This window comes from Lacerta agilis, chromosome 14 (genome assembly GCF_009819535.1).
Source record: "Lacerta agilis isolate rLacAgi1 chromosome 14, rLacAgi1.pri, whole genome shotgun sequence".
Taxonomy (NCBI): Eukaryota; Metazoa; Chordata; class Lepidosauria; order Squamata; family Lacertidae; genus Lacerta; species Lacerta agilis.
In genome coordinates, this window is record NC_046325.1 from 35,172,416 (window position 1) to 35,196,217 (window position 23,802).

The 23,802-nt window shown below is 46.2% G+C and overlaps 1 protein-coding gene across 1 annotated transcript; it reads left to right on the forward strand.

Annotated features, from left to right (window-relative positions):
* Positions 1–16,679: 16,679 nt before the first annotated feature.
* On the forward strand, positions 16,680–21,350 carry LOC117059374 (ADM-like). The gene is made up of 4 exons (XM_033171048.1): positions 16,680–16,764; positions 17,561–17,655; positions 18,670–18,831; positions 20,504–21,350. Exons 2-4 carry the CDS (start codon positions 17,570–17,572, stop codon positions 20,730–20,732), a joined length of 477 nt encoding a protein of 158 aa, XP_033026939.1. The 5' UTR covers positions 16,680–16,764; positions 17,561–17,569; the 3' UTR covers positions 20,733–21,350.
* The last annotated feature ends 2,452 nt before the right edge of the window (positions 21,351–23,802 follow it).

Genomic DNA, 23,802 nt, shown 5'->3' on the forward strand with positions numbered 1-23,802 from the left:
TAGTTGGACAGTGTTCTCGAAGCGACTGGCATGAGTTTGGCCAAACTGCGGGAGGCAGTGAAAGATAGGCGTGCCTGGCATGCTCTGGTCCATGGGGTCACGAAGAGTCGGACACGACTGAACGACTGAACAACAACAACAACAACAGCTACTTAATCTCCTTGACTGGGGCGCTGGGGGGGGGGGTGTCAGTTAATTTCATACCCTCCAGTGAAAATAGGGACATCCTACTATACCTTCCAACATTTCACCAATGCAAACAGGGGCATCCTAAGGAAAAACAGGACATTCCAGGATCAAATCAGAAACCGTGCCAGCTTCTGTAAATCCGGGACTGTTCCTGGAAAATGGGGACACTTGGGAGGGGTCAGTGTTCAGAAAATGGAATAGAGAAAAGATTTTCTCCCTTTCTAGTATGAGAGTCACACCATCAGGGTGGATAAAAATCATTTTTAAAATCGGTTTTTTTTTAAAATTTAAATCGGATTTTTTTAAAATTTAAATTAGATTTTTAAAAATAAAATGCTTTTGGAGGTAAAACCTTTCTAAATATAGTTTTCTATTTAAGTTACAGTAGCATGAGGCTTTATATGCAATGTTTAAATTTTTTGGTAAATTCCGGAGGTTTCTGTACGATTATTTGGGGCAGTTTTTCTTACGAGAAGATGCTTGTTTTTGCAGATCTCCAAAGTGTGAATTTGTGTCTGCAGAGATAACATGCCTTTTCTTCACGGGAAAAATGTTATAAAACAAACATACAGAGCTGAGGAAAAAACCTCAGTCTCATTGTTTGCAAATTTATATACACAGAATCAACCCCTTTAATAATAATAATAATAATAATAATAATAATAATTTATTATTTATACCCCGCCCATCTGGCTGGGCTTCGCCAGCCACCCTGGGCGGCTTCCAACAAAATATTAAAATACAATAGTCTGTCAAACATTAAAAGCTTCCCATTAAAAGAGGTTCAATGAACAGATTGTTTGGAATGGAATAGATCTGCACAAGTGTGAAGCAGTAAAAATTAAAGTGCAACCTTGTGAGCAGAATACTCCACAAGTCTTGGGATCTTTGCGTAATAATTATGCAAGTCAGTTGCATGTCTGTGCAACTCAAGGCTTGAGGCAAGAGCTGAAGGCACTTCAGGGCTGGCAACCTCTTCCCAAATCCCACTGGGTTCCAACAACTACACTAACACTTAGCTGTACAGAATTGGCACCTGAATGTAGAAGCAAATCCAAAGGGGTGGTGGTGGGAAGAGTAACTGGGATTTGTAAGGCCTTGGCGATAACCCTATAGTGCTTGCCAGTCAACTAATAAAGAGTTCAGGGGTTACAGGCCCTTCTTCCTAAGGCTGGCTTGACATTGTCCAAACAATAAAGTCTCTACCTGGAACTTCAATCCTGCAGCAGGAATCCCTGAATTTCTCTGCTCCAGTCCTTGGTTCGCCTTTTCCAGCTTTCCACCAGCCTGTTTCTCCTCGGCCTGTTCTTTCTGCAAACCTGTTCCAGCCTAGGCTTACCAATTCTCTCTCTCCTCCCCCCTCTCCTATAGAAAAAGGAAGGCCAGCCTCTCCAAAGTCAGGGCTGCTGGGAAATATAGCCCCTCTGAGATTCCATTACATTTGTGTGTATATAGCCTGAGATTTATCACAATATTCTCTCCCTGGAGGAAAAAACCTGTAATGGCAGTAGGCCGTAAAAGAGACCCAGTTTGGGAATATTTTAATGACATTCCTCTTCCTATGGGTAAGGCAGGTATGCTTTCAAAATGCAAACTCTGCAACAAATAAATGCAAGGCCCGGTAGCCCGGTTGTTGTTGTTTTTAATTGTTTAACCTCATCAGTTAACAAACATGGATGCATATGCTATAATGTTATTGTTATAGTTAAATAAATTGTTTAAAATGTTATTAAGGAAATGATTACCAGTATTTTTCTCCTTCCAATGAAGTACGGTAGAAATGTTGTCCAAACACAGTTGTACCTTGGTTGCTGAACGCTTTGGAACATGTATGTTTTGGCTCCCAAACGATCAAAAAATGGAAGTGAGTGTTCTAGTTTTTGAACAATTTTTGGAAGCCGAGCATCCAGCGTGGCTTCCGAGGCTTTTGATTGGCTGCAGGACTCTCCGGCAGCCAATCGGAAGCCACGCCTTGGTTTTGAACGGTTCCAGGAGTCGAACGGACTCCCAGAATGCATTCTGTTCCAGAACCAAGGTACAACTGTATAAGCGGTTAACTTATTAAACCTCACAATAGTTTCATAATTATCTGTCTATGCAGTGCTTTTTTCTAGGGGACGGGGACGCAGGAGTACGCATACCCCTAAACATTTTGCGAAACTAAGTTTGGCCTCACTGAGGGGAAAATGAGAGTACCACTAAACATTTTTTTTATATCAGTAATTTTTTTTATATAACTGTAAAAACTACTCTGAAAATTTATTATTCCAAAAATGAAACCTTCATCTGGTTGTAAATATTAAGATTATACCAGCAAGCATGAGTCTTTATGGAAAATAAATAAATAAATCAAGTCTTACTGACTAGTGATTTAAATTGATTTGATTTACTGGTAAATCAAATCCACCCTGTACACCATACATTTAAAGAGCATCTAGTGCACATTTAAAGCGCATGACCTCCCCCCAGAGAATCCTGGGAACTGTAGTTTGTTAAGGCTACTTGGAACTGGAGGTCTGTGGTGGGGAAACTGATGTTCCCAGGAATCAGAAATGTGACTGTAGGTAGTTTTCTGACCTCCTTGGGGGCTCGTGTGTGTTTGTATATATAATGCAGAGTTTATTCAAAGTCCATTTCCCGGTTACCTTTCTGGGAATCAAGAACAATTGCTTCCAAGTCCATTCTCCTTCGGAAGGGACTTTCCATACCAAGCAAATAGGGAGAAGGTTGGGTTGGGAGATAATACTGTACGCTCTTCCTCTCCCACCAGATTTGGGCAAAATGTTCTGTTTATTTCCCAACATGATCCATGCGTTTTTATTTCCCCAAATGGCCTTCAGCATGAACTCAGAAGAATAGCAAGACGCTGGGCTTTCACTGCCAGCCAAGGCCCTGGTCTGTTAAGACTGTGCTCCTAAGCAGTCATGCAAAACCCATTGCAATCAATGGGAGCAAGGCCCCTTCAATATGTTTTGCCGCCTGAGGCAAAGGACAAGACGGCCCCACTCCCCCATTTCCATTTGCGTCTTACTTCACCCCTGGCAATGAAACAGTGTACCTCAGGGGAGCAGGTTCACTTGCTGGTAGAAGCAGGGAAGGATTTAGGTTTGATGATGCTCTAAGCTACTGAAGGGCCCTTTGTATGTCCAGCTGTCCTTTGTCAACAACAAATTGTTGCTGTTTTTGTGTTGAATATATGCTAAACGGTAATTTATGGACCTAATAGGTCCATGCACAACACAAAACACTGTTGCTGTGTGTAGGTTTTATTTGTTTTTTTTATCTTATATTTTGGAAATGTACATTCAGTTGTTTTTTCCCTTTAATTTTTTTGGCGCCCCCAAGATAGTGGGGCCCTAAACTATAGTTTGTTCAGCTTATACGTAAATCTGGCACTGGGTAGAAGGCAGGTTTGAGATCTATTGGTAGATCCATGGGTGATGAGCAGTTATTTCTGGTGCCCACTTGTTTAACATGGCAACAACAAAATGAGCTGAGCTGGGAAAGTTCAGTTGGTAGAGCATGAGACTCTTAATCTCAGGGTCATGGTTTTGAACCCCATGTTGGGCAAAAGATTTCTGAATTGCAAGGAATTGGACATGACGTAGATGACCCTCATGGTCCTTTCCAACTCTACAATCCTACGCTTCTGTGATTTCTCCACCCTGAATTATACTGTTGATGAGAATCAGGACTTGACAGGTTTTTGTCCACAGACAGCTTTCCGGGTCATGTGGCCAGCATAACTAAACCGCTACTGGTGCACAGAGGACTGCGATGAGTGCCAGAGCGCACAGAAACGCCACTTACCTTCCCGCCACAGCAGTACACATTTATCTACTTGCACTGGTGAGCTTTCAAAATGCTAGGTTGGCAGGAGCTGGGACAGAGCAACGGGAGCTCACGCCATTGTGGGGATTCAAACCGCCGATTGGAGACCTTCCGATCGGCAATCCCAAGAGGCTCGGTAGTTTAGACCACAGCGCCACCTGCGTCCCTTTATGTTTTGCATAGGCTAGCTCAAGAATTCCTATGCAGGTTGTATTTCTCCCTTCACATCCCAAATTATAAAAATCCTACCATTTATTAATTTATAGGATTTAGGCTCCCCCCCCAAAAAAACCCTCTATAACAATTTATAAGTGTGTGTTTGGTTCTGGCCTATATGTCTGGCCTTGGGACTCTCACTTGGCCACACCTCTCCCCAGGTTACAACCCTCACTGGCCCTGACCTGCACCTTCGAATGCATTTGTCTGACTGGATTGTTGTCCTTGCACTGGGACGATGCCTCTTTGCTTACCTGGGGCCTGGACAAAGAGATGTGTGTGGCATCAGAGCGCACACAGGAGGCCTTCCAGAAATACACCTCACAGTCACGAGACAAGCGATCCTACAACTATACCAATAGTTCCGCTTACCTCGGTCCTCAAAATGTGATTTTTTTGGTGTGTGTTTTTGTTTCTTCCATGAGGAAAATGCTTCCTTATCTCAACTGGTCTTGAATGGGGATACACATGCCCAATACTCACACATCCCTGGCATCCTGTGAGTCAGGTCCCGTGTTTTGCACCTAGAATAAATATTTATCCACTGGATACAGCTGATCTGAGGCGTCGTGACTTGTTTCCTCTTGGTTCTGGGAAATGCTACGGGGAAGGGGGGACATGCAAACATGCAGTTTGCCAAAAACAGGGAGCATGACACCAAGGACCAGGCGCACTGACCTAGAGGGAGACCAGTTTTGCATCCTCCTTATTTCCTCCACAACCTGCGCTGTCTTGTTGGCTGCTCTTCCCACTTCTTACATAAGGAGAGCTCCTCCGGATCATGTCAAAGGTGGCATCAGGGCCAGCATCCTGCCTCACGGGGGTCAGGCAGGTGCCTCTGGGAAGCTCACAAGCAGGGCATGAGGACAACATACATTACCCAGCAACTGGGATTCTGAGGCCTCTGACCGCTGAGGTAGAACACAGGCATCAAAGCTGGTCGTTCTTGAGAGCTTCATCCTCCATGAATTTGTTTTAACCCCCTTTTAAAGCCCCCCAGGTTGGCGACCATCCCTACATCCTGTAGCAATGGAAAAATAAATAATGAATAATTTGCGTGAAAAAGAGTGACATTCGGATTTGAGAACTGAAGATAATGGCTTGTGGAAAGTGTCTTTATTCGGTGTTACACTGGAGTGGGTGAAGTGAATAATATTTATATATAGCAGAGAGAGAAAGAATCGGAAGTTCTTAAGCTTATTAATTTATATCTCTCTCCCCCCCTCTTTTTTCTATCTTTTAATTCCTTTTCTATTCCTTTTTTCAGTGCTTTTTTTTCTTTAAAAATGTTTAGGGGTACTCTCATTTTCCTACTCATATTGAAATACTGCCCCTCAATGAGGCCAAACTTAGAATCACAAATGTTTAGGGGTATGTGTACCCCTACGTCCCCCCAGAAAAAAGCACTGCCTTTTAAATTTATCTCTTCCTCTCTTTCTTTCTTTCTTTCTTTCTTTCTTTCTTTCTTTCTTCCTCTCTTTCCCTTTTCTCTCTCCTTTTTTTGCCTCTGGATTAATGTTTCAGTTTGTGATTATATATATATATATATATATATATATATATATATATATATAAAAACAATCTTTGTATTTTTCTTTATAAACTCTAATTTTTTTAACTACATCCTGCAGCAGTGAATTCCGCAGTTAAAAAACGTGATGTTTGAAGAAGTTCTTCCTTATGTCTTCCCTGGATTTTCCAGACAATCCATTTCATAGAATAGCCCCAGATTCTAGGATTATGAGAGGAGAAAAACTTCTCACTGTCACTTTCTCCACACGTGTAATTTTATGCAACTCTATCCTGTCCTCCCCTCCCTCCCCTTTCTTCCAAACAAAAAAGCTCCAACTACTTCACCTTCTCGAGCTGCGTCCATTTACTGAATCGACATCAACTCAGTCTCTCCTACCGCCTTGCTAACCCATATTTAGGATCTGTGTGGAATGGGGCATGTGGTGTTGTATATTGTGTATCACAATTGTTTTCCCATCCCCAGTTTTGGCAATAGAATCTAAAATAAGATGGCCAGATGCCTACAAAGACAGGGCTCCTGATTGAGCTGGCCAGTCCTACCGTTAGCCACCTCATGAGGTGGCCGGCCCTACTGTTAGAAAGACACTTAGGTATTGTCAAAAAAGAGGGAATGCATCAAAATACAAGAATAATAAATGAAATAACTTGCTGCCCTTTCGTGACACTCAGAATCACCTTCCTAGGGTGTTGGGTGTGTCCTACTTTACAGAGGACTGAATATGAAGAGAAGACTCCCTGGAAAATACCCTGATGTTGGGAAAGATTGAGGGCACAAGGAGAAGGGGATGACAGAGGACGAGATGGTTGGACAGTGTTCTCGAAGCTACCAACATGAGTCTGACCAAACTGTGGGAAGCAGTGGAAGACAGGAGTGCCTGGCGTGCTCTGGTCCATGGGGTCACAAAGAATCGGACACGACTAAACAACAACAACAGCAACAACAACAACAACAACAACAACAACGGACAGGACAGTCCTCCGTTTAAAGGAATCCTCTATTAGGACCTGTAGAAGCAGCATCTGTCTTCATTGCCTGCTCAGCTGTAAATCTGGAAAATAGACCGAGATAGTGGCGTTCTTGCTTGCTGCTTTGTAATTGTTAATGGCAGCAAGTGTGGTGTAATGGTTAGAGCACTGGACTAGGGCTTAGGAGACCAGGGTTCGAATCCCCACTCCTCATTCCTTGGGTATTGAAAGCAGGATCACTTACAACTGCCCCAACACCATCATGAGCATAAATCATCGTGAATGCACTATATCTATCTATCTATCTATCTATCTGGAGGGAGTCCAAAAGTCAGGAGGTTGAAGGGGGGAGGGAAATCAAGAAAAATATTTCCCCACATCCGATCACATTTCTTAAAAATGTGTTTCCCCCCCAAAGGACAATAATGTCTAAGTGGCAAGTTTGTGCAACCCCTGCAAAATGCCCCCTCTTCCAAAATTCACACACTGCATTTGCTGGAATGTCTCCTTCTAAGAGTCCCCCGGTTACGAGAAGCTGTACTGAACACAATTGGCTCTCTCTTGGTGAGCTTTTTTCTTTTTTTTTAGTTTCCTCATCCGTTTCCGCTCCTTTGTCCCTCCAAACATTCATTTTTTAAAGTTCAAGGGACACACTCGGAGTCAACATAAATATAGACAAGGTCCCGGGCTCTGGAAATAGCCACCACAATACTACGGGTGACTAAACACGCAGGTGGTTTCTAAACGGAGGAAGCGACAAGGGCACTCTGCTTCCTTTCCAGTTTCTGGAGAGCAACGTGTCACTATGGCACATGAGCTGGGACTCTTAAGGTGTCATACCTGGCAAGGAAAGGCCTCTGAGGAAAAGGTGACCTGGTATGTGTGCTCAGTGGCGTAGCAAGGTCAGGTGGTACCCGGTGAAGAAAATGTCTTGTCACCCACCCACCCCTGACATTGAAATTAATTTATTTTTGCCGGCTAAAATGGTTTGACTTTATTTAATACTCTCTTACAAAGGAATGTGGATTCTGGGCCTCTGATAACAAGTTTGTGACTGTGGACAGATACTTAAATCTACAGGATGGATTGTGTTTTGGCCACCTCCTCCCGAGGGAGTTCTTTCCACTGTCAAACAGCTCTGCCTGCCAGAAAGCTCTTCCTGATGTTTTGACAGCTCAGGGGAGGCTTAGGAGTCACGGGCGGGCGGCGCGCCATTGCCCCATGCTCCTGGGCTGCTTCCTGGGGGGGGGGTGCCTCCCCTGAGGTGTCCAAACGAAGGGGGAAGGGAGGAAGGCCGCCTGCAAAGCGGCACAGCTCCCCCACCCCCAGAGAACAGCCCAGGAGCACGGGGCAATGGCGCACAGCTCACCCATGACTCCCAAGCCTCCCCTGAGCTGTCAAAACAAAGGGGGAAGGCCGCTGGCAAAGCAGCATGCCCCCCACCCCCCGCCAGGAAGCAGCCTGGGAGCTGCCATTTTATCACCCCCCTCAGTAACGACACCTGGGGTGGCCCGCACCCCCCTCCTATGCTACTGTGTGTGCTTCTCCGTCCACCTCCCCCAGTTCCTGCAGTCTCCTGAGGCCCTGCTCACCTCACCCTGAAGCAAACACTTAAATTCCTCACTCCCCTGTGGTTGACTCCGCTTTTTGCCCGAAGCCCAAGGCTGGTGATAGCCTGGGATTGAAAGCACAAGGAGAGGTTGGTAGCAGAACGTATGGCAAAGTTTATGGCCACGTGTGTGAATTGCTCAATACTTGAGCAACTTCATTTGAAATGTGAATTGCCCCATCCATTTTGAGCAGGCTGCTTTATGGTAGTGAAGGTGTGGGCAACGCCTCAACGCCTTCCACGTGTGCTATATGAGGACATTTTGCACATTGCATGGCAGGATGCAGCCTCAAATAAAGATGTGCAACTCCCAAGCCCACATTCTCAGCATGGTTGCACTCCTTTCTCAGCGACGTCTATGCTAGCTTGGTCGTATTCACAGAGAGGAAGAACGCGGGTTCCCCAACGATGTGCTCTATGGGGAGCTGGCTTCAGGCGCCAGGCCCATTGGCAGACCAGCTCAGCGTTACAAAGATGTAGAAGGCTGGCGACATCAACCCTGCCGTGTGGGAATCCCATGCAGAGGACTGCAGTGCCTGGAGAAAGGCAGTTAAGTCGTGTATCCATAGCAGTGACCAGAGGAGGAATGACCGCTGGGAGGAGCGCAGAGAGAAGAAACTGTTGAAAAACGCCCTGGGGTGCCCCCTGAACTCCGAGCGTCCTCCGGTATGCGCAGCTCTGGAAAAGGCATTTCCCTTCTTCACCAGTGCGCTTCAGCAACATATATCAAATGATATATGCACAGTAATCTTCTAGCATAACACAGCAAGAAGCGTGAGACATCGTAGAGCTAACCTACGTATTTACACACTATGTACAGACAAAGGATTCATGGCGTCTTCTCTCTCCAGCTCTGAGAGAAGAACAGGGACAAGTAAAAGCATAAGTACAGTACAATAAGTACATACATCCCAGACAGGCATGTGATTTACACCAATCACATCTGCAGCATCAGAGGCATGAAATACTAACAGAAACGCCATGGTGCATCTGCAGCAGCACAACCGGATGCCTTCGTCTGCCCCAGCTGCAACAAAAAATGTCTCTCCTGTACACAGCAGGCACTGTAACCCTCCAATGGTTTGACCTCACCTGCAAAGACGTGCTCTTACACTGTCTCCCGAAAGACAGATGCCAATCAACCAAATTATTTGTTCGTAACTCCATCTTTGTGCTAAAAAGTCTTTCCGCCAAGAATTATGAAAGAAAAATAGATTAACGGGCTTAAATGAAAAAGTGTTTAAGCAAACATTTAATAATTGGCATTTGGGTACCAGGGCAGAGCAGGTGAGTCACAGCCACATCCCCATCGTTCATGCCTTTCCTCTGGGTTTTACTCTCTTCTTGATGACGAATGTCGAGTTGGTTGTTTACATACTTGGTCCTACTGTCTGATATTTTGGCTTCCTGATCACGGGAATTTTGAGAAGCAATGAGTAAGCTGGACTTGTGGATGAGGCACAGAAAGGGTAACTTGTAACCTCTGGTCATTGGCCTGCTGCTAAACAAGTCTCCTAGGAGCGCTTTCGCCTCTTATCCCCCATCTTCTCAGATCAACTCTCCATCTTCCTTTCTCCCCACCCTGATCTCCTTTCTGCGATCATCCACTTAACAAAAAACGAAGCCTCTCCTTGATCCTTTCAGTATCCTTTGTTGGAGCAAAGAGGTATACACCAGTGCCCTTGTCTCAGATTTCTCCCAGTCCCAAACATTCCCTGTTTGGTCTTTCACCCACACCTGCCCCCTTCCCCTCTTTGAGCACCAGCTGTTTCCTCCTCCTGCCCCCCCCCATTGTTCCATCGGCACAGACATCATATATATTTTTTCCGGCTCCTTCCAGATGCTAAGGAAAATCATAAACAGCCAAGGACAGAACGAAAAACAAACTGCCTTATGTTTCTCTCTTGCTCCCACAAAAGGAACCTTTAAGGCAATACTTTACCACTTTAAACAGCCATGACTTCCCCCAAAGAATCCTGGGAAGTATAGTTTGTTACAGGTGCCAAGAGTTGTTATGAGACCCCCTGTTCCCCCCCACAGCGCTACAGTTCCCAGAGTCCCCTGGGAAGAGGGATGGATTGTTAAACCACTTTGGGAATTGTAGTTCTGTGAGGGGAATAAGTGTCTCCTGGTGTTCTTAGCAAGCTACAGTGCCCAGGATTCTTTGTTTAAAGCCGTATGGTACTATTTTAAATTTGTGGTGCAGCTGGGGCCTAGGATTTGCACCCAAGTGTACAGTTGATGGGGCTCTGCTGTTTAATCCTGGCTCCGACATGATGAGTGTTTTATATCATTCCACGTTTGAAAATGTACACTTTAAAAGTCTTAATTATACATCAAAAAGTTAAGATCATCAGAAGAGCCTTGCTAGGTTGGAGCAGGGATTCCCAAACTTGGGTCTCCAGCTACTGTTGGACTACAACTCCCATCATCCCTGACCACTGGTCCCGCTAACTAAGGATGATGGGAGTTGTAGTCCAACACCTGCTAGAGACCTAAGTTTGGGAAACTCTGGGTTGGAGCAAAGGCCCATCCAGGCTAGCATCCTCTTCCCCACAGTGGCCAACCCCGATGCCTTTTGGAAGCCCATAAATCAGCCAAGTGCACAATAGCCTTTGCTACTGTGGTTCCGCAGCAACCAGTGGAGGTACTATATATAGCTGTAACTGACAGCATTAATCTTCCATGGAATTTGCACTATTTCCTTTCACAGCTATATGACAGTCTAACTACACCTGGGATTAAGAAGGCAGTTAGCAGTCACCCTGTGGTTCTTAAAATAACTATTAAATAGTAGATGAGGGGTTGGGGAGATTGTAACACGGATTACAGATTGCCCAGAGAGGAGGTTTAAGCCTCTGCTTCTCAGTCAACACACTTGGTGAGATTAACACGTCTAAACAGCAGTTTGCATTAGGAAAGAAACTCCCATTGGGTGCCAGTGCCAATTGCCAATTGGCACATGCCGTGTGTGTGTGTGTAAGATGTATTTAAAAGGTAAAGGGACCCCTGACCATTAGGTCCAGTCGCGGACAACTCTGGAGTTGTGGCACTCATCTCACTTTACTGGCCGAGGGAGCTGGCGTACAGCTTCCAGGTCATGTGGCTAGCATGACTAAGCCGCTTCTGGCGAACCAGAGCAGCACACGGAAACACTGTTTACCTTCCCGTGGGAGCGGTACCTATTGATCTACTTGCACTTCGTCATGCTTTCGAACTGCTAGGTTGGCAGGAGCTGGGACCGAGCAACTGGGATTCGCGGGGATTCGAACCGTCGACCTTCTGATTGGCAAGCCCCTAGGCTCTGTGGTTTAACCCACAGCGCCACCCGCGTCTTAGGACCTAATATTTATATCGCCCTCAAAGGGATAGAGGCTGGTTGTAATGAACAATGAGGTGTCCAAATAGCTACCGTGTGTGGCAATGAATTCAATAGTTTAACTATGTGCTATGTAAAGAAGGAAAAGAAAAAAACTATCTATCCACTTTCTCCATACCACACATACATCTGTAAACCTCTATCATGTCCCCCTTACTCACAATTTTTCTTAACTAAGAAAGCCCAAATGCTGTCAACTTTCTTCATCAGGGAACTGTTGTTCCAGCTTCTTCATTCACCTTTTCTGCGACATTGCAAGTTCTATTATGTTCTTTCTGAGATACAGCAACCATAATTTTATACAATATTCAAAGTGTGGTCACTGCTCAGCTCTGTGTAAAGGCATTGCAATATTGAGGGTTTTACCTTTGATCTCTTTTGATCCCTTTCCTAATGATCGCTAACATGAAATCTGTTTTTCATGGGTGAGGCATGGGTTGATGTTTTCACTGCCTTCCCATGATGATCCTAAGATTCATTTTCTGCTCAGTTGCCACAGGATCCGGTCCTATCAGTTTGCACGTGAAGTTAGGATTCGCAATCTCACGTGCAACACCTCTTACTCATAAAAAACCACATGGCATGCCAATTCAGCTGGAGAAATCTTTTGCGGCTCTTTGCAATCCCTTTTTTCTTTTTACCACTCTGAATAATGCGGTGCTATCAGCAAACCTGACCAGTTCATTGCTCTAACCTCATTCCAGATCATTTATGAATGCTATAAACCACCAGTCCACTTCTTACATCTCTCTTCTTTATGAGAACTGTCCATTTATTCCTCTTTATTATTCTGTATTTCCTGTTCTACAACTAATTACAGCTTCATAAAAGGGTTTGTCCTCTTATCTTCTATCTTCTTAAATAGTTCAGGAATTTTTGTTGAGGTGTTTAGCTCACAATGTCCCCTAGATCACCCATATTCAAATGCTTGCTGCACTCTCGAAGCTTAGTGAGACAGGGGGCTTAGAGTTGTACAAGCCACACTAGTCCTGCTTCAGTGAGATTTTCATACGATGAAAATAGGGGTGTCCCATTCAACAACAGCAACAGCAACAACAACAACAACAACAAGTTATCCAGCCCACCTGATTGAGTTGCCCCAGCCACTCTGGGCAGCTTCCAACATATTCACAAACATAATAAAACATAAAACATTAAAAAAACTTCCCAATATAGGGCTGCTTTCAGATGGCTCAGGGGTCGGTTAACTCCATACCCTCCAGCATTTGATGAAAATAGGGATGTCCAAAGGAAAAGCGGAACATTCTGGGATCAAATCAGAAATTGAGACAGCTTCTGTAAATCCAGGACCATCCCTGGAAAATAGGGACACTGGGAGGGTTTGGACTTCTTCTAAATGCTTCATCGTTTTATATTTAGTAATGCTCTTGAGGTGTCCTTCTCTAACTCATTAGATCAGGACAGGCAGAACGAGAAGCTAAGACCCCCTACATTCTCTTAGAGAAGGTAAGTCAACAGTGGAGTCTGGCAGGAACAAAGTCGGATTTTGTGTTACTTAGCAATGAACGGGGCTCTGTTTGGAGAATCCTTAAAGATCTATTCCCCCTGGATCCCTCAAACACTCCAGCACCTTCCCAGAGAACACACCATTAATTTAAAGCACATTGCTTCCCTCAGAGATTCCTGAGAGTTGTAAGGATCCCTCCCAGCACCCTTAAACTACAGTTCCCATGGTTCTTCTGGCGAATTCATGTGATTTAAATGTGCTATAAATGTATGGTGTGTACGGAGCCCTGATGGGGCTGAGCTCCAAGACCTGTATTTAACCACAGGGATCCATCATAAAGAAAGAAAAGGTTGCTCCTGATGACGTGAAGAGGGCCTTTCCTTCACCTCACCCACCGATCAACCACAACCAGCATCCTTGTATTTGGGATAAAAGAGAAAGGCTTCCCACCCAAGAGTGGAACTATCAGGTAGGTTTGAGCTCTGACACCTCATTTTTTGAACAGAAGTCTTGGCTTTGGCTTTCATTGTTTCCTGCATGCATCCTGTATCCTGATTAACTTTATCCCATTTGCCTGGCTGGCTCCCGGCTGTGACCTGTATTTTCAGGCACATCTCCTAGTAAACCTCCTCCCTCCACTCACAAAGGTGTGAGTCAGCCTTCAGGCACGAGCAGCTGGCCAAAGCTTCTAGCACATCTGCACGTCCTCACGGGCTAAGGATAGGTTGAAGGGGAAAGGGTAAACCTGCACATCCTGGTTTTCAACAACTGCTAGATCCTCTCTTTGAGAATCCCAGGAATCTGAACTAAAAGGCTTGATTTGTGGCAGTCTAATTTCACTGTCTGCAGCTGGGCAACCTTCCTCAGGCTCCTCATAGGCCTCATCCAGAATTGGCTTGAGATCATACCCTCCAACATGTCTCCAGATGAAAACAGGGGCGTCCTGTGCTGTTTTTTTTTAGAAAGAGAGATGCTGGAACTCACCATGAACGCCTCCCTTGTTCTCTTAGCATGGCAATGGCACCCACCTGAGAGGTGCCAGAAATGAGTTCTGGTGAGTTCCAGCTGGAAAAAAAAGCCCTGGAGATGTCCTATTCCATACCCTCCCAACTTTTCTAGGATGAAAATATGAATGTCCTAAGGAAAAGTGGGACGTTCCAGTATCAAATCAGATGGCTTCTGTAAATCTGCAACTGTCCCTGGAAACATCATTGCAGCATCAGATGATTGACAGGTGGGCAAAGTTCCTGTTCTCCTTTGAAGTCTCCTGCAGACAACCTTTCATGGGGCCTGGGCAGACTGCAGGCCGGTCTTCCTGTTATATACCTGCTGGGATTGACAAGGCATATGACCCTCACCTGAATCTCATAGCTCTCCTGACAGGTGATTTGGTCTGCAGCCACAGAAATAAAGGAGGCGATTGCCCACCAGATACCAGGCACTCTATTATTCAAATTAGGCCCCAGTATTTGTCTTACAACCCCCTTCTAAATGAATTAACCCATTTTAATCTAGCATGTAAATTCTCAAAAAACTTTCTTATTTGTTAATTCGAGCAACTACTGCTCTCCCTGAATTACAAACAGTATTTCTACCTGCAACACACTTGAGCAAACCTGCTCCTCTTCCTTTCACAGATATTTTGTTTCCATTTGCAACTGTAGCTGCCTCTGATGAATTACCATTTAACTCTTTGGGGGAGGGGGATTAGCATCAGACGTCATGTGCATGGAAGTTGCCAAATCAATTAACTAACTAGAAGGGTTACTGTTAATAGCACCAGTTTTCCTATAACTTGATATTGCTGGATAGTTCTGATGAACTGCAAAAGCATTTTTAGTTTGCTTTCTGTTGCCACACTGGAACTTTTCTTTATTAGTGCCACTTGGTTTTGTACGATTCCTTGCAAATGAAGGAAAACAACTTCTCTGCTTGTATGTTGATAATATAATTTTGGTTACTGAGAACAAACAAGATTGTACAAAAACAAGATTGGGCGCAGTCCTGGCCAGGACATAGACATCCTGACTGTGACAAAGGTGACCTGTGTGCTTGCTTGCTTGATTAACAGCTGTTGGGAAACTTCAATGTCCCTGCTCTCCCTTCTTATGGTCTTTATATTAGACCTGGAGACTCCAATACAGTGGTACCTTGGGTTACAGAGGCTTCAGGTTACAGACTTCGCTAACCCAGAAATAGTTCCTCGGGTTAAGAACTTTGCTTCAGGATGAGAACAGAAATCGTGCGGCATGCAATGTTGTTTCATGTACGTTTTTTTACCAAACAATTTCCTGTAATACATTTTTTAAAATATTCTTTTCACCAATATGTGCCTTTTCACGCACACTTTACCTACCAGGGTTGCCAACCTTGAATAAACTATTGGGGGGGGGAGCCCCACCCCACATAACTGATCACAGTAGTGCATGCACACTATGCATGCACGGCAATGCAATGTTACCAGGGACACGGTCTAAACCACTGAGCCTCTTGGGCCAGCTGATCAGAAGGTCGGCAGTTCAAATCCTCGCGACGGGGTGAGCTCCCGTTGCTCTGTCCCAGCTCCTGACAACCTAGCAGTTCAAAAGCATGCCAGCGCAAGTAGATAAATAGGTACTGCTGTGGAGGGAAGGTAAAGGTGTTTCCATGTGCTCTGGTTTCTGTCACGATGTTCCATTGCACCAGAAGCGGTTTAGTCATGCTAGCCGCATGACCCGGAAAGCTGTCTGTGGACAAACACTGGCTCCCTCGGCCTGAAAGCGGAGATGAGCGCAACAACCTCATAGTCGCCTTTGACTGGACTTAACCATCCAGGGGTACTTTACCTTTACCTTTTTACCTGCCAATGTTACCTAGCATATGCACTTTTCTGCACATGTCTTGGCTGGGGAAGTGCATTGCAACGTTCAGAAAAGTGCAGATTTCAGTACAACCTAACAGCTGAGCCCCATGCAAAACTGGCCACTCACCTGATGCAGCTTTTCTGGTGACACAAAACAAAAACTGGGCAAGGTGTTTGTAATGCCTTCCTCATCAGTTGGCCGCTGGTGTTAAGCCGTCCTTTGGAATGGGGAAGGATAGCAACGGGTGGTGGGAGAATACAAGAGCACTTAGATCTGAAGATGGGGGAGGGAAAATATCAGGGGAGCTGGCGTTTACGTGTAGGCCTGTGTGTGCGTGTGTGTCTGAGGACGTGTCTGTCTGTCTGGGAGGTCAACAGAGGGCGGAGAGGCGAGAGAATCCCTGCAGAGTCAGACAGGATGAGCCAGTGTGAATATGTGTGCATGACAGAAAACATGAAAAGGAAGGCATGGGCTGGGGGTGGGGTGGGAAGGAATAGGATACAGCCCTTTGCCTATCCTTCAAACAAGCCGGGAAGACCCACCCCCATCCTGTCTGCTTGTGAAGTTTTCGGAAGCTCCTCCAAAGGCCCCACCCCCTGAACAGTGGCATAAAAGCCACACTCCCGTCCCAGTGGCTGGACACTAAACAGATAACTGCTGGACAGAGCCTCAGAGTCAAAGTGACCAGACCAGACTCAACTCGATTCGACTTCACCCCTGGAGATACCAGGTGAGTGTCTCCATCTCCTCAGGACTTCTACGCGCTCTGGGATTTAGAGAGGCTTTGTGACTTCTCGGGTAGCTGATAGGCTTGTGTTAAGAAGGGCTTTGGTGAGCCTCTCTTGGCCTTTGGGAGGTAAAGCAGACGTTATCGACACAGAAGTGTGGATGGGATGGAACTGATCAGGTGGGCTGTGATGATCTATCAATAGCTGAGGCAATATATTCCTCTGGGTTTGGGGAGGGAAGCGTACGAGCTGAATGTGAGCATCACTCGGCTACTTCCAGGGTGATCGGAGAAGGTTCAAAACGGCTCACTGTTCTCCAACAGATTAATTAAATTCCTTTCTGGGGCTTAATTCATAAACTTGAATTAAAAATTAATTGAGGACGCATTTTTTGTCGCTCTTTTTTTTTTTTAAAAAAAAATTGATCAATCTAATGGATTGATCAAACAAAATGTTGCGGTAATTACCTGCCAGGGGTCTCACCTCATTTTAAAAGTCTTATTAACATGCCTTCATATCCAGTTTAAAATATCCCACGGACGAGTTCTGTGAGCACCAAAAATGCATTGTTGTAGACCTCACCGTAAGGGAGAGATGATGCTCCTGCTGGTTCTCAGGCTGCCTTGAAATCGCACCCTCGTCCAAGATACGTGGAGGGTTGTGGTTGTTGGTGGGGAAGGAAAGGCAGTCTGCTCAGATATATTTTTGTTAATACTTCAGGTGCCCCTTGAACGCAGGATCCAGAACAGAGCAACAATGAACTATAGCGCAGATTCATTTTTGCCCTTTTCTTCCCAGGTTCGGATCATGGATTCAAGAAGTTTTCTTGTGATGCTCTGTTTGCTGATGACGTCTTCATGTCAGCCCTGGAGGGCATTTGGAACACCAGACAGGTGAGCAACTGGGAAATGGGCAGGTGGCAATTCACGGTGGTTGGTTTTGAGTAAGGAGGAGGGCAATGCAATGCATAAACCACAAAATTCACACACACATCCCGCAAGAGGTAGCAATGGGGCCACTAATAATAATAATAATAATAATAATAATAATAATATATTTATACCCTGACCACCCGGCTGGGTTTCCCCAGCCACTCTGGGTGGCTTCCAACAAAATATTAAAATACAATAATTCATCAAATATCATAGCTGTCAACCCTCCCTGCTGTTTCCCAATGCTATAATAAGGGGAAAAAAGGGAAAGGTTGACAGCTATGTCAAATATTAAAAGCTTCCCTAAACAGGGCTGCCTTCAGATGTCTTCTAAAAGTCAGGTAGTTGTTTATTTCCTTGACATCTGGTGGGAGGGTGTTCCACAGGAAGGGAGCCACTACCAAGAAGGCTCTCTGTCTGGCTCCCTGTAACTTCGCTTCTTGCAGTGAGGGAACCGCCAGAAGGCCCTCGGCGCTGGACCTCAGTGTCCGGGTTGAAACGATGTGGGTGGAGATACTCCTTTAGGTATACTGGGTCGAGGCCATTTAGGGCTTTAAAGGTCAGCACCAACACTTTGAATTGTGCCCGGAAATGTACTGGGAGCCAATGTAGGTATTTCAGGACCAGTGTTACGTGGTCTTGGCACATTAATGGCTTTAAGAGAGAATCAGGCAACTTGATGGCTATTAATGGCTGCTCGCCATGATGTCTATGTGGTATATCTGCTGTCAGAGGCATTGTTCCTCTGAATACCAGTTGCTGAGAATCGCAATCGTGGGGCGTGCCCATGCACTTAGGTCTTGCTTGTGGGATTCCCGGCCGCATCTGGGTGGTCACTGTGTGAACAGGAGGCTGGACCAGATGGGCCATTGGCCTGATTCTGATGGGAAAGTGAGGGATCCTCCCCTCATCTTATGGCCGTCATCGATGTGTTATAACCACCACCCCCCTTCCCTGCTACCCTGTTTTCTGCAGGCGGCAGCCCCCTCCTTTTGCCTCCTTCCTGAATCAGCTCCTGAAGATACGCGAAGGAGCAGATGGCAGAGGCTTGCAGGAGCCTGGGTTGGAAGCAGGAGAAAGGTCCACCAAGTGGGCGCAGTTGGAGGGAGTGAGAAGCCAGCTGAACCTGTTGAAGAGGTAAGTGGCACCGGGCGCATGATGTCTCCCTTGGAAGGACAGAATCCCTGCACTCAGAGCAGACTTAGCCCCATTAGATATAGCTACTAGATCGCCCTCTTTTTCCAGAGAACACTGCCTTCAGCTTTCTGTCTCACACCCGTCTAGGAATGCAGGAAACTGCTTTATACTGAGTCATACCATCGACCCAGCTTGCTTAGTAATGGCAGCAAGTCTTCTGGGATTTTGACAGGAGACAGTCTCTTCCCTACCTGGAGATGATGGAGGTTGGACCTGGGACATTCTGCTACTGAGCTATGGGCCTTGATGATGCTCTGTCATGGATGCTATAGCTGAGATTTATGCATTACAGGCCCTTGGACCAGGTCCCGTCCAACTCAACAATTCTATGATTCTAGAGCTGTGTCTTCCAGCGCAGTAGACCTCAGACCTTTCCAGAGAACCTGGTAGTCAGGGCATGGTCTTTCAACCAGTCAAACCTGTGTGACAATAGATCTAGAACAGGGCTAGCCAATGTGGTGCCTTCCAGATCTTGCTGGATTCCAAATCCCATCAACCCTAGCCAGGGATGATGGGAGTTGTAGTCTGGGGGGGGAACCATGCTGGCTATGTCTGATCTAGAATACAATATCTTGATTTTGCTTGATCTGCATTTCACGAGAACAAAATCGCTCTCTCCATCTTACAATTTAAATTTGGGGTTAGAGCTTGTGAAACATCCTGGCAAGCTAAACGTATCATGTAACCATTCAACACCTATTTGTGTCAGGCAGAAAATATGTAACATGCATCCCACAGACAGAAGTTGCCAAACCATTCCCCTCTCCCTTTTAATTAACCTGGGAGGTGTTTTGCTTCCCAATAGGCAGAAATTTTGCTGGTGAAGCTTTATCTGATGCAGTAATGAAATAATGTATGACCACTCTTCCTATTAAAAACAGCGGATGCAGTTAGGAGTACCATGACACTTCATTATGTTAGAAAGGGGGGGGGGGAATTCACTGGCAAAACTGATTTTTCCTCCTACACATGTTTGGGGCATGACCCAATCTTGATTTGCAATTGTATGATACCGATCTAAATAGACAAATAGTCTGACTCAGTACAAGACAGCTTCCTATACAGGAACTATACAGGTGTAGTTATTTGGATGGTAGTGAAGAGTGAGGTTTTCCCCCAGTGTGAAAGTTAGCTTTTCACTATTCTTCTGTTTTTAATCACCCCACCCCCCAAACTGGATCAGACCTAGATGAGGCCATCTCTTAGCTTGGCAAAAACCAATTCCTAGCCCTATGACAATCTTAGCCTGAGTCCCTCAGGTGGTGCGATGGGTCAGTGCACCAGGCTGTTAACCAAAAGGTTGGTGGTTCGAGCCCACCCAGGGACTGCTGTGGGCAGGATTCCTGCATTGCAGGGGGTTGGATTAGATGACCCTCGGGGTATCGTTCCAACTCTATGATTCGAAGCCTCAACTCCAGTATAGCATGGATAGGAAGCCTGTGGTTCTCCAGATATTGCTGGAGTATAATTCACATCATCCCCCTATCACTGGCTGCGCTGCCTGGCTGTGCCTTCTGCTCCCATTCAGGAGATCATTCCTCCTGCTCCAGACCCTACATAGGACCTCTACAAGACCCCTAGTGTTCCTCACACTTCTTTCCCCCACCCACAGCTCCGCTCCTGGGCACCGTGTCCCTCGGCACCTGCTGGCCTCTCCTTCCATGCGCGGATGCCAGCTTGGCACCTGCCAAGTGCAGAACCTCGCCAACCTGCTGTACCGTTACGGGGGCAACAACCAGAAGGACGAATCCCGCAAGAACAACAAGGACACAGCCGATCCCATGGGCTATGGGCGCAGGAGACGCCGGGCGGCTGGGCATGGCTTGCCCACTCCCACTTAAGAGACACCATGCTGACGAGGGGAAAGATGGGCACCAACTGAACCAGGCTGTGGGAAGCCGCAAGGATCAAGAGAACACGCTCAGTGACCCCGAGCGCAATGGGCAACTACAAGTGTGGCCACCATCCGAGACATAGGATGTTGTGGGTCTTCTTCTGTCTCCAGCATTTTAGTGCCCCCCCCATCCCAGTTCAAGATTTGGGTCACTGGTGCCTAGGCAAAGCTTCATAGCGATGCAAGGCTGTAGAGCAGATAGCTGCTACGGCTCACAAAGTGTTCAATGGAGTTGTGTGTTCAGCGGCGATCAAGCTAAGAGCCCCCTCTCCAACGGGGCAGCGGTTCTTTGCCAGAATGCAGAAGGAGGGTGCTATAAGAAGCCAAGGAAGCGGATGGGAAAGCGGCCATGCGCCCCCCCCCCCGGAAAAGAACACTGGAACATCTCAGCGTTGCGGAATAGCTCCTCTGCAAAGTACAAATGGACTTTACCCGGCTATGTGACATCGCAGGCAGGGTGGCGGGATTCCTGGGCATTCCTGGCTTCTGGGATTCTGTGCTTCATTTGTGCATCTGGAGTTGCATCAAGAGGAGATTTAAAGTAAAAAGATTTCTCCACCTGGAATTAATTGTTTGTGGTGTTATTTGGTGCTTTGGCTCGGGTGAGGTTGCTATGTGTGCTAGGCGAAATGAGTGGTTGGGAATGGATGCAAATTTGCCGCCGCCGCCCCCCCCCCCGCCCTCTGGCGTTAATTAAATGGCACACCTCTCTCAGAGATCGCAGGCATCCTGGTACTGCCCTGTTGCACTTCCTGCAGGCACCAAAGTAGCCTGGTTTGTGCCTGGGTGGAGCTAGGAAGTGTGGATTAAGTCCCATGTTTGGTTGCCAGAGGTGTGGTCATACTCCTTATTCAGTGAAGGATTGCTGCAAGCTGGTGAGATCCTTTCACAAGCCTTGGTTGTTCTGAACAACTACAGAATGGCACGGGCTCCTGAGCGCTCTGCTTTGGCTCTTGAGACCTTTGAGATGCTCTGAGCTGGTTGTTGTTCCCAAAGAAGGGTGTTACAAAGATGTTAACTCGCCTAAAAAACTCATTGGTTGGTTGAAGATAACCTGAGCATAATCTATGCTGTCATTTTGTTGATCACTGAGAGCTATAAGCAGCTGGAGCTTCTGTATTTTTCTGCCCAGGTTGCCATTACCATTTATTATTATTATTATTATTATTATTATTATTATTATTATTATTTTATTTTATTTTGACAAAGTTATAATCATAAATAAATAAGAATAGAAATGTATGCCCCACCCCCGAGACCATTCCATTGTAACTATCCAACCTCCCCAAATTTCAACTCCTCCTGCGATGGTTTGGCCCCTTTTCCGTTTTAACAGGATAAATTCTACAAACACCTTCCGTATCTCCTCAAAATCATTTCTCCTGCATATTCCCCGTCTTAACTTAATGGCACGTTAATTTATCACCAATGGCTATATCCCACACACCATTACCATTTATTTGCAAATTAATCACCTCCATCCTCAAAGGGCGGACGCGGGTGGCGCTGTGGTCTAAACCACAGAGCCTAGGGCTTGCCGATCAGAAGGTCGGCGGTTCTAATCCCCGCAACAGGGTGAGCTCCCGTTGCTCGGTCCCAGCTCCTTGCCCACCTAGCAGTTTGAAAGCACGTCAAAGTGCAAGTAGATAAATAGGTACCGCTCCAGCGGGAAGGTAAACGGTGTTTCCTTGCGCTGCTCTGGTTTGCCAGAAGCAGCTTAGTCATGCTGGCCACATGACCCGGAAGCTGTACACCAGCTCCCTCGGCCAGTAATGCGAGATGAGCGCCGCAACCCCAGAGTCGGCCGCGACTGGATCTAATGGTCAGGGGTCCCTTTACCTTTATCCTCAAAGGAACTGCATGCATGGTTCGTGCCTCCACCTTTTATCTCTTCACAACGATCCTGTGAGGTAGTTTAGAGTGGTCCAACATTGCCCAGTGTGCTTCATTGATGAATGGGGATTTGGACCTGGGTATCTCCAGTCCAGGTTGGCCATTGTAACCACCGGAAAATATATATATATTAAAGGGATGCAAATAAAGAGAAAATACTAGGATGCCCCATCTGCTCCTAAAGAAGAGAGGTTCACCTTGATGGCTTAGAAAGATCAATGGAACTGTGAGCCACATCTGTTGGTTTCTTGGGAAGGTGGAGATGGTAATTGATCAAGACCAGGGCTAGCCAATGCAGTGGGCTCCAGATGTTGTTGCACTCCATATCCCATCAGTCAATGGCCAGGGATGATGGGAGTTGTAGCCTAACATTTGGAGGGCACGAGGTTGACGAACCTTGAGCTAGAGGTGCACGTGTCAACTTGTGTGAGGTCTCCTGTTTTCTTTGAGCAGGGGTGGGCAACCTGCATCCGAATGTCTGCCTGTGGCCTTCTTCGGCTTAATTTCATGTGGATGGCGGGGGTGGGGGGACCCCAAAGGCCAAGGTGGGGGTTGGTGCAAGAAGGGAAGGGAATCCTCTGCAAGCAATACAGTACTAAAAGTGACCTGTCTCTTCTCCACACACTTCAGCAGCGCTCTCTCTCTCTCTCTCTCTGTGTGTGTGTGTTTGTATAAAGGGGGGGTGGGGAGAGAGAGGAAGGCTGTGAGAGAACTGGAGTGCCAGGAAGAAAGAGGGAAGGGACAGAAAGAGAAAAGGGGAAGCAGGGCGAAGGATGTGTGAAAACAAGTGCATGGCAGAACTGGGAAACCAGGTTGGTGGAATTTCTGGATTCTCAGGGAGTAAGATCCAGGCCTCAGGCATGATCTGACTCATTCCAGAGCGGTTCACAAAACACAAACAAAATAAATTAAGATTATTATTTAAAAAAAACAAAACACGAACCCCCCCCCCCCCGACGCACGCCACACATTAACATATTCTACACATTTTGCAACTCCTGCTTCCATTAACAAGGAGGCAATATAAAGTGAAATGAAAGGAGGTTCAGAAAACTGGAGCTCTCCGTGGGTAGTGAAAAAACAGGGAGACTTGAGGCGCTGTAGATGGGTGGGGTGGGGGGAAG